Raw genomic sequence first — 10760 nt, 5'->3', positions numbered from 1 at the left:
AGAAGTCTCACTAAGTGGTAACTTTCTGAGGTACTGCTTGACTAAAATATCTAAGAAACAACTGTTCTTCCTGGTCTAAACTTTTGACTCAAATCCTAGTATTTATAGTTAGTCCTATAGTTATAGGGAGTCAGTGGGCCATCTGATCTGCATTGTTGGGTTAGTGCCAAATGGTTCTGTAGAAGTGTTTCAATGAATAATCAGTTTCTCAATCCAAGTGTATCTAAAAATACATTTTTTAATTTTGTGTAAATTCACAAATGATACAATATTGAAGTGCTTTGTTTTGGTTTGTTAACATACTGTACAATCAGGTTAGTTTAGTGTTTTACATCAAGGCACAGCACACCGTATAATACACATATGCCCTGCCAGGCAGCAGTTTAGTATAATCCCCGAGTTGTGGCAGTAGTGCCAGGATAAGTAGCATGGATCACATATAAGCTGGAAGATAAATAAATAATAGATGCTGTCACATTTTATTTGAAATAGAGTTGCATATAAAAAGAATATACAATAATTTAACTTTAATAACTAGATTCTCTTGTACTATACATAACAAGTGTTTTCATTTGTATTAAATAAAACATTTTTAATATTAGGATGCAAAATTAATCTTCTTTTTGGCTGTCTTGGTTTATGGAGAAAAGTTGCTTTTGATAGAAATTAAAGTCGAATTTTCAATTTCATGACAATCTGAAAGAAACAAAACCAGAGTTACTGATGTGTTGATACTGAAATATTACCAGTAAAACAGGTACATAATTTAAACATAACAACAGTTGCATTTACTTAATGCACCATGAAGCTAGTTATCGAAGGAGAACATCTATAAAAGCACTTCTTCACAGTCTAAACATGCTACTGTTACACTTGTGTTCTCTTTTATACTGTCACCTGCCTTGCTTTCTCAGATTATCACTGTAGGACTGGAAAACTGGAATTCTGATAATGCCACAGGCTCCCTGCACTGCAGATTCTATTTATTTATTGCACTGTATTTACCATATTCACATCATCATTCAGCTTTTTATATTTGAACGCTTCTTCTTCGCCTGCCAAAGGCTTTGGATCCCACGTTGGTTGGTACAAAGTTGCTCTTGCCCACTCCTCCTGACCTGCTCAGGAAATCTGCCAAACGATGGGTCACACAGGTTGCTGTGTTGCACGCCCTCTTCTGTGCTGTGACACTGCTTTTCAAAAGGAAAACAAAGTGTTAGTTCCTGAAGTATCTACCCTGCTTACAAAGAAATATCAGTAGTGGTTTTATGCCTAAGAAAGATGTTTCTATAAAACAAAGTGTAGGCTTGCTGTGCAGAAAACAACAACTTTTGCATGCACAACTTAAAGTTCTAAAAAAAAAATAAAAATGAGTCTTTGTTTCCCTAAGTGTCAGGCTCAACTTACAAAAGACGACTAAGCCCTTACTTTCTTGGGCACTTAAATTTAAGTCTAAACCAAGCCAGATCTTCAGCAACATCTGTGCCCTTCCTTCCATCAGCATCACCATGACCAACAGAGCAGTGCCAAGGAGGTCCAAGTCTGGAGCATTTAACCAAACCTCACTATTAAGAGCAGAGACCTGCATTTTGCTTGTAATGCTGCTGAAGGACAATACCAGCTGCTGATCCAGGATGCCCAAAAAAAAACACATGAAATCCTGGCATGACTGACAACTACAGGAGCTTTGCTAGTGACTGTGGCAGGGCTGTACCTGCACAGCAGCCAGCCAGTTGCTCTCAGCCCTGAACCACAAAAACATCCTCTTTCTGTGTATTTCATGGGGATGTGAGAGCTCCTCTTCCCAGCAGAGAGACCTCTGACAGTAAAGCACTTCACCATGGCAGAAGTTTACTGACTTCAACAGTTAGTTCTCTGCTCAGAACTACATTTTCACTAGAAAGGAGACTTCAAGGCATACACACTCACACAGTCCTTGCTTGAGGCAATTTTCTACTACAGCCATGACTTTCTTGTGACAGGAGGGATTTTTCTCAAAGAAGCATTGCAAAAGAGTTAATTAATGTTAGCAACAAATACTGTTTGTAACATTAGTGACAATTTTTTGGATCAGGCCTCTGATTACAAGATAGAGGCAGTGCTGCATCAGCAGACCTGTAGAGACATAGCTGTGCCTCTTAATTTACAATTCATTATATTGTCTTGAATTAATAGAAATATTTTAAAGATACCCAAGTTTTGAATACACTAATATAAAGACCTATTGTAGAGTAAGATGGAAAAAGGAAAAGAACACAAAAATGCTTACCTGTGTTCAGTACCCAGTTCAGTACCCAGTTCTAAACAGGATTACATTTCTAGTTTGAACAAATCAGTACAAGCTTTTCCTAATTCCTTTGCTTTTCAGGATCCTTTCTAACAGGATTGCATGCATGCCTGACTACATCAGCATGAATCTATGTATATAATTCCAATTTCTAAGTTCTCTTGCAAATTTTCTAGAATGACTGGATTGCCTATCAAACATTAACACAACTTGTACATTTTTTCTTGCCATATTTAGAAATGTCCCATTCTATAGCAAGTTATTAAACCAATCAGATCTGACCCTTATAGAAAAATAAGTTTATTGAACAAGTGCATGGGCAGGCACAAAAGATGAGTCTACTTGTACATTTAGCAGCCAGAAATAAAGAATCTTGTTTAGAAGTTTAGGGTTTTTTAATCAAGGACTAGGAAAATCATTTGAAATCTCAAGGCAGTGCTGTTCATTTGTATTTATTTACTTTTTTCCCCTAGCTTGGTATGCATGTTACGTTCTCTGTCTTCCTAACATCAGGTCCATCTCAAACATTCTCTGTCAAAAACAATTAAAAAAACATAGCAAAGTTAGCAATCAAAGTTTGAAACACATGCATAAAAAAAAAAAAGGGGGGGGCAGGGGGATGGAAAGGGGAAAAATAAGCATGTCTAGTTGTTTCCTAGGGGGTCCTGAAAGTTTGCATAGCGTTCGTGTTCCAGGTCACTCAGCACATTTCGTTTCTTGCCAGGAGTTCCAGCCCCGACGTCAGTGCGAGGGTAAGTTTGCAATTTGTGCAATTCTTGAGACAGTTTGCCCAGCACACAAGTACTCAGACTGGCACAGCGTTTGGAAATAGGTCTATCCAGGCTGCAAGGGGGAAAAAAAAACAAAAACAAAAAAACATGCCCAAAGGAAGAGTAATCTCAAACATGCATGTTCATGCATTTCTCCTCTAGATAAATATCTACAGTTAGAAAACTTAAATAAATAATAAAAAGAAAACTTAAAAAATAAACACTAATAAATACTTAATAAATAAATACTACCATCTCACATTCCATGCAAGGAAGGTGCATACAAATGCAGTCAGAAGAAAAACATTGTTTTTCAATGAGTTTGACTTTGTTGGAAATGCAAGTTCATTAGCCTTTTTGATGCTCATAGTCAAGGAGCAGGAAGTTTTATTGTCTGTATAATCAGCATGCTGTTCAGTTTCTCATACATCACCACCATGCTTTGCAATACAAATCTTGTTAGGATAATGCAAATGCTCTTGCATGCCTTTGGTCTTCAGAGGAGAGTGGTGCTTCGTGCATTAGGAGGAACACATCTCCTCTGGCCCGGACTTTCCATGCCTTACAAAAGCATGCACTCTCATGACAGAGAATCCAAGAGTGACTGAACGGCCCCTAACACTCCCCCTAGGAAGACATACCTTTTGCTGCCATATTTTAACACAACCCCTTATTCAAGCTCAAATCGCCCTCCACTTTCAGTGTAAAAGACAGACAGAAGCAGGTTAACTAGGTGGAAACCATTCTCCCAATACCAACATTAGGCTGCCTCTGCAGTATCATCCTTCTACCAGTTAGGTGAACCATAACACAAAGAAAAGGAAAAAAAAAAAATCTTGACCTGCAGAGGGTCTTGTCAGATGGCTTTTGCTAAGTATCACACCCATAACGCTCCCTCCTTGCCCTTCTTCTGCCCCAGGACTGCAGTCCTTACCTGTTACCCTCAGAGGCTTGTTCCAGCTCTTCTGCTGTCATCTGTAGGAACTCTTTCACCAGAGCATTTAATAACCTCCGGGCTTCATAATCACTGAGGGTCACTCGATCCGATACGGACTCCAAGCCAGGTCTAAGCAGAGGCAAGCACAGGAGGATGAATAAAACCTGGTCTGCTGCAGAGAGCCAGACACTGCTGCACAGCATTGGCAGCCTCTGTCACTGGTGTGAATGTGTGAACCATCCTCATGCACAGCATTCTCTGCTTCAGATGCGCATTTCAAAAGCCACACAGTGTCAGAAATAGCAGCAAAAGAAGTCATCTTTCTCATTCACTGTAGGCTATTTCCCTCCTAGATGGCTAAAGAATATTAAGTATTTCCATACCATTTAGATGTAGCACTCAGCAACAGGACCAGCTTCTTACCTGACTGGGGCTGCCTGGAAGCTTTCCATCTGGCACACGACCAAGGCATAAACAGCAAGGAAAGATGAAATCTTCAGCATAACCATGATTTCCTCTCTACAACAAAGAGGTACATCAAGCAATGGCCGTTTTCCAAGCCTCTCAGTCCTGTAAGATCTGCTAAAGAGGTCATCATTTCCGAGCCACAAGTAGCACAAATACTAACAGCTTTTTTATCCTTTTCTGGCATTACAATTTCTTTTGATTATTGACATTTGCATTAGGGTTTTTTTTCAGAATTTTTAAATACTTTTAAATACTACAGAGGACAAAAAACGTAGCTTTTCAGAGCTACAGTTCCGGACAACACTCTGCATTCAACTTAGTGCATACTTCAAACTGGTGGAAAACACACTCCTCTGACTAACTACTGCACACAATGTCCCAGTCACTGTGCCCAATGTGAATAGGCACAGATTATGGGTTAAGAGTTAAAGGAAAAAATAATATTTAGTGTTCAGTATTTTCAAGATTGATGTGCCACTTTGGCACTTTAGCTGAAACTGCTCCTTAGCAGTCAGCACACTCATGTTAGTTCAGATTACATGATAAGAATTAAGAAGTTTTATTTCAACAAATATTTCTACTCTGAAACCAGAAGGATAAGTCAAAAATCAGACATTACGACTTTTTAAAATAAATATATATACTGAACGTATCTGCTTTGAGCTAAACCATTTTTTCATACAGTGTTAGTATCATAGACTCAAGCAAACCGTTAGCTCCCTAGCTACCTCATCAGCTGCATTTTTGCAACCTCCCAGTTCCTGATGCGGCTCAGCTAAACGAGGGGGCACCTCCCAGAGGACGCTCCGCTGCCCCACGGGCCCTCGGGGCGCCCCAGACGGTGCCTGCCACCCCGGGACACCCCACGCCGTGTCGGACGGGGCAAGGAGGAGAGAAGCCGAGAACTAACTCGCTGTCGCCTAAGCTGGCTCCATCCTTTCGCCCGCGTGTGCCCACGAACAGAGGAACGACCACCCCGCGAGAGGGAAACGGGGCTCACGCCATCAGCCCCACGCAGGGGCAGGCAGCCAGAACGGGCCCCAGTGAGGTGCTTACCGGCGGAGTGGTGCGGAGGAGGATGCCGGAGCTGCCGCCGATCCGCGGTACCACGCACCGCCCGCCCGCTCCCCTTTATACCTGCCGCCGCGGTAGCCTGCGTGGGCGCCCGCGCGGGTCCGCCAGCCAATCGCCGCCGCGGCCGCACGACGAGGCCTGGCCCGCTATTGGACGCCAAAGCAGGGCTCGGCGGTGATGTCATGGCCGCTCCGTGAGTGTCCCATTCACAAAAAAAAACCCAAAACCGGCGGGGAGTGAGGAGGCGCCGGGGGCACTGCGGGGTGCGGGGGCGAGCGAGGAGGGGACGCACCATTCACATCATTCACACCATTCACACCGGGCGGTGGCGGTCCGGCCCCGCTCCCCACGGGATGGCTCACGCGTGGCGACCTCTGCAGCGGAGGGTCCGCATTGCAGAGCGGGGCCCCTCCCTTCCCGGGATCGCCCCCCGCCCCCTGGCCGCCCACCCCGCAGCCGTCGCGGCCCTTAGCGGGGAACCCGCTTGTACCCAGCCCCCTTCCCGGACCTCCGACAGACGCTTTTTGGCGGGCGAGGGTCCCGCACGGGTGGGGGGCAGGGGCAGACGGGATGTGCAGCAGCAGAGGCACCGCGCACGGAACGGCCCGTGGGCACCGTCTCCCCGGCGCCGCGGCACGGAGGGACAGTGCGCACCTCTGCCCGAAGGATGTTCCCCCGGACCCGCTCTCTTCCCTGGCAGTGGGGGTTTGCAGCCGGCATCCCGTCACTCCTCCCTGCAACAAGGGACCCCTAAGCCCCTGCGGGCAGCCCCGCGGAGGCACTGAGCTGCTCTCCGCGCTGTGCCCTGCCGGGCTCCCGCACCGCCTCCCTCCGGGCTGGTCCGCGGAGCGGCACAGCGGTCCTCAGTGGTGGACCATCACCGTCTTCATTATCGTCATTATCACCCTAACACACCTCTCTACCGACAGGTGCAGCGCCTTTCCGTGCACGGAAGAGGCACCGGGGAACGGGGGGGTCACCTTCCCCCCGGCTCAACGCTGAGCCCCGCTGGCGGGGATTACCGGGCAGCTGCCCACCTCCCATGCATCACCCGCGGAGAGCCCTTTGTCGCGGCGCGGCGGCTCTGCACCTGCCCGCGCAGGATGTTTGCCGAGGAGGCGTGTTTGCCCAGGCATTGCGAGTACCCACCCGGCGGGGGGGGACAGGCGGGGTGGCCGCCCTGCCCTCGCCTAGGGGCTGCCACGGAGAGCCGCGCCACTACAAGGGGGTGGGAAAAAACCGGCTCCCGCGGGAGCGGGGAGGCGGGGGAGAGGCGGGTCCGGCAGACTGCTCTGCAGCGCCTGGAAGCGGAAAGCCCTTCTACCGCTCCCCGAGAGCTGAGGGCAGGGAGCGCCTTTCCTACTCGCCCGAAGTCGCTGGCCGTTTTCCGAGGACGGCGGCAGCGGCAGGAAGAGCCGGCTCGTACCCCCGCGGCAGAGGGCATGCTCAGGCTCCATCCAGAGCCGCGGCAGCCGCTGGAGCGGTCGGGAGTCGGGGGCGCTAAGAGCCCCCAGGACCCTCACTCCGTTCTTCTCTACCCGTTCTTGTCCCTGCACTCACTGCCCTTCATCACTCCCGGAGGCTGTGGGGAGCACCCGCCGCGGCGGTGAGAGCCCACCGTGCCGCTCCCGCAGCCGCCGGGCCCCGGCAGTGTCACGGCAGCCAGCGGAGCTCCGCGCACATTGCGCGGCCGCATGGCAGGATAGGTGCCGAGCGCAGATAGATCCTTCGTTTCGCTTCTTAAATGGATGAGGCAGCTTTGCTGGGGACATCCCGGCGTTACTTCGCTTACGTTTTTGCAACAGCCGATGACACTGGTGGCCCCCGATGACAGGAACCGTGTGTTCCAGAGGGAGGCGAATAAAGCTGGGGGGAACTGCGGGGCGGGTATTGTTTTGTTGGTCTCATTTAGATTTGAAGTTTAATGAGGAACACGAGCATACTGAAAACCACACACGAGTCGCTGATACCCAACGAGGGTTTCTTCCCCAAGCTGCCAGCCTTTCGGGGTACCAGCACCCACTCCACTGCCCTTGTCCCCTCCCGGCGCAGAGCGGCACAGTGACCGGAGTTGCCCAGCTTCTCCGCTCTCGTTTTGCAGAACAACGATTGTAAAGCTACGTAATTTTGGGGAGGTTAGATTCTGGTTGGTACCTTTTTGTTGTTGTTGTTTGTTTATGTGTTGTTCTTTTTTTCTTCTTTCTCCCCTCCCCCCCCCCTTTTTTTTTTTTTTTCTCTTCTCCAGATGACAAGTAGTGCTGGGTCTGGGGTTTTTAGCACATCTTAGCTTTTCATGAGTTGCAGCCCTCTGGGGTGGCTCAGGTTGTGCGCTCCGCGCTGCCGAGCTCACCTGCGGCTCGCAGGGATGGGAGAGAAATGAGAGCAGAACCTCAGGGCGGAGGCGGCTCCGAGCTTGCTCCGTGTCCACAAGCACAATTTGGAGGCTCTGAGTAAAGTGGCCGCAGGGGTCTGGGCTAGCCCCGCCACAGGGGGAGCGGGGGGAAGGGGTGCCCGCACGGGAACAGCAGCCCCCGGCCCCGGGGCTTCCCCCCTGCCTGCTCCCTGAACTCGTCTGGGAGTCTTCCTCCTCCCCCCCGCACTGACAAATAAAAAATTTCGTTTTAAATAGCAGCTCCATCGCCCGTACACTCATCAGGAGAATCCTCCCGGCAGGAGTTTAAGCATTCGATTTTAAAACTCTTCCGTCTCCTCGATTCTTATTCCGATTTTTAAGCAAGTTTTTCTTAAGTTGCATGTACAACCATTAGGTAGCATGTAAAGAAATGGCTCATCATTGCTGTTTCAACTGGGCTTGTACAGCTACATCAACTGAAATAAAGTGTAGGAACTTAAATGACCAGGCTTTTATTCAGACATTTCTCTTTCCCCTTGACTCTACTTGTCCTTTCATATTCCTATGTTATGAGTTACTAATTCGCATTTCCTGTGAGGACTAATTAATTTATTCCTTGACCACATAGAATATTTCTGATTTAACCTTAAAAATCCAGACCACTCTGTTGGAATAGCACATTTCAGTTCTCCAGGAAGGAAAAAGTAGTATTTCATCCAGTGAGTTCAGGTCCTTCTCTTGTAAGTGCGACTCAGCCTCGGGCTGGAGCCTGTAGGACACTGTGATTACAGATTTGAGATGCCAGCATTTCTACTTTAAGCTTTCACAGGAAGAAACGTAAATTTAAAGCTACAGGTATGAATGCCAATAGATCTACTTTTGTGTATGTGTAGATGAAATAGTACTTGGATGTTGGCAAGCACTTTAGCTGCACCTTGCCAGAGCTAATGGAGGGACTCCCAGCTGGAACACTTGTCCTATTTTTTCCCCTCAGCCATACGTCATCACATATCCTTTTTGCAAACCTCTCTTCTCTTCTATGCAAGATGGAGAAGAAGTAGTTTACCTACTACAACGAACTCCAAAGACGAGTTGGTCTATTTTTGAAGCTGTAAAGAAGACCCAGGATGTTCATAGGAGGTCTTCCGTGGCTTGACACATTCGAAATTAGAGATTAAGTATCCGTGATTAAAATTAGAACAGAGGGGTACTTATGAGCATTGCATTAGTGTAGCAAGAAATTTACTGCAACAGTCTGTTCCGAGGAACTTGTTCTGGGTTTTTTCAGTGTCTGATAATATATCAGGCAAAATAATCAATGGATATAGATTCAAAGCAGATGAAATAAAGAGCTTCTGAAATACTGGATATTATATATAATTATAACTATTATTATTATTTAAGAAATCAGATTGCATGCTGCAGCTTGCAGCTCCAATTTAAAGGAATTTCCTCCTAAAGGAAAATTATTTAAATTTTTAGGGAGTAAGAAAAATTTATTCTAATTTGAACTGACGTTCTATGCACTAGATACAACTTCTTCTGCTGGATATTATTTTGATATTTTTTTAATCCAAGGCATTTTAAAGTGCAGCCTTTTTTTCTACTCTAAATATTGCCATTATGCCAACAAGGCATAGAAACTGCAGTCAGGTTCTTAAATGTTACCAGCTGACCTGCTCTTAAACAAAAATTTCATATTTATATATTATGTTGAGATTTTTATCCAATAATAAAACGTAATTCTTCAAGGTAGACAAGACTGTGAGCTGTACAGACAAAATTTCTGTTCTCAAGAATGGTTCGTATCTGACCCCACAAAAAGGAAAGGGTGAGTAGGGATACTACTGTGATCCACAGACACAGAAAGTTCTTCACAAAGGAGATGAACATGGTTCAGTTCTCTGCTGCCTCTAAGCCTGTTCTTCATAGCGCCTCATTAAGCCTTTTGCAGATAAAAACGTTTCAGGAGAAAACAAGCTGTAAAAATCACAGTCCTTCTTTACGAAGATAAGATGTCAGTTACTTATGTGTGTTCTGTTGTTCTGGGTGCCTATCTGATCCAAGATCCTGTCTCTACGAACGGCCAGAAAACACTGCCACCTAAGGAAACTCTGCAAGTCATGCAGGAGAAAGGAAAATGAGCATTTTTGAGCTCCTGTGAAAGCATCTTGCTGATCTTACACTTCAATCTGTTGTGCAGAAAATTATTTAAGATGAGCTAGAATTAACAACATCTTGCTCTTGTAAAAGAAAGCTCTATATTATCACGAGTATTGTGTTCAAAGGCCTGAGAGATAATCCTTGCACTCGGTGCTGGTAAAATCTAGAATGGTGAGTGAGTACTGTTCTGGACAGCATGCTGATATTTTACACATCCATCTTGCAGTTTGGTTTGAATTTGGCCAGAGAAAAGAAAAGGAAAGGAAAGGAAAGGAAAGGAAAGGAAAGGAAAGGAAAGGAAAGGAAAGGAAAGGAAAGAAAGGGAAGGGAAGGGAAAGGAAAGGAAAGGAAAGGAAAGGAAAGGAAAGGAAAGGAAAGGAAAGGAAAGGAAAGGAAAGGAAGGAAAGAAAGAAAAGAAAAAGAAAAGAAAAGAAAAGAAAAGAAAAGAAAAGAAAAGAAAAGAAAAGAAAAGAAAAGAAAAGAAAAGAAAAGAAAAGAAAAGAAAAGAAAAGAAAAGAAAAGAAGAGAAAAGAAAAAAGACTTTCTGGAGAACCAGAACACCGATACAGATTCCCACACCAAAGTGTTTCATTATTAATGGACACCAAATCTGGGTTTAGGATGCTTCAGTGAGTACTTTTGTGATAGTAGAACTGTTGTTGAGCTAATTACTTAGAAATTACAAAAACAAAAACCAAAAAGCAACCA

At 45.8% G+C, this 10760-nt stretch overlaps 1 protein-coding gene across 4 annotated transcripts; it reads right to left on the bottom strand.

Annotated features, from left to right (window-relative positions):
* Positions 1–220: 220 nt before the first annotated feature.
* Positions 221–8919, bottom strand: CALCB (calcitonin related polypeptide beta). 4 transcript variants are annotated; one of them, XM_008504728.2, is made up of 5 exons: positions 8915–8919; positions 4418–4511; positions 3992–4123; positions 1006–1193; positions 221–696 (listed from the first exon to the last, which is right to left on the bottom strand). In XM_008504728.2, exons 2-4 carry the CDS (start codon positions 4501–4503, stop codon positions 1031–1033), a joined length of 381 nt encoding a protein of 126 aa, XP_008502950.2. In that variant the 5' UTR covers positions 4504–4511; positions 8915–8919; the 3' UTR covers positions 221–696; positions 1006–1030. The 4 variants fall into 4 exon arrangements, with proteins under 4 accessions (XP_008502950.2, XP_008502951.2, XP_030307131.1 ...); XM_008504729.2 differs by having other exon boundaries at positions 1006–1190; XM_030451271.1 differs by lacking the exons at positions 221–696; positions 1006–1193; positions 8915–8919 and adding exons at positions 2719–3130; positions 5519–5563 and having other exon boundaries at positions 4418–4513.
* Between the last annotated feature and the right edge of the window lie 1841 nt (positions 8920–10760).

Source organism: Calypte anna, chromosome 5 (assembly GCF_003957555.1).
Source record: "Calypte anna isolate BGI_N300 chromosome 5, bCalAnn1_v1.p, whole genome shotgun sequence".
NCBI lineage: Eukaryota > Metazoa > Chordata > Aves > Apodiformes > Trochilidae > Calypte > Calypte anna.
The sequence above is the reverse complement of the archived record's forward strand: the minus strand, read 5'-3'. Positions and strand labels throughout refer to the sequence as shown.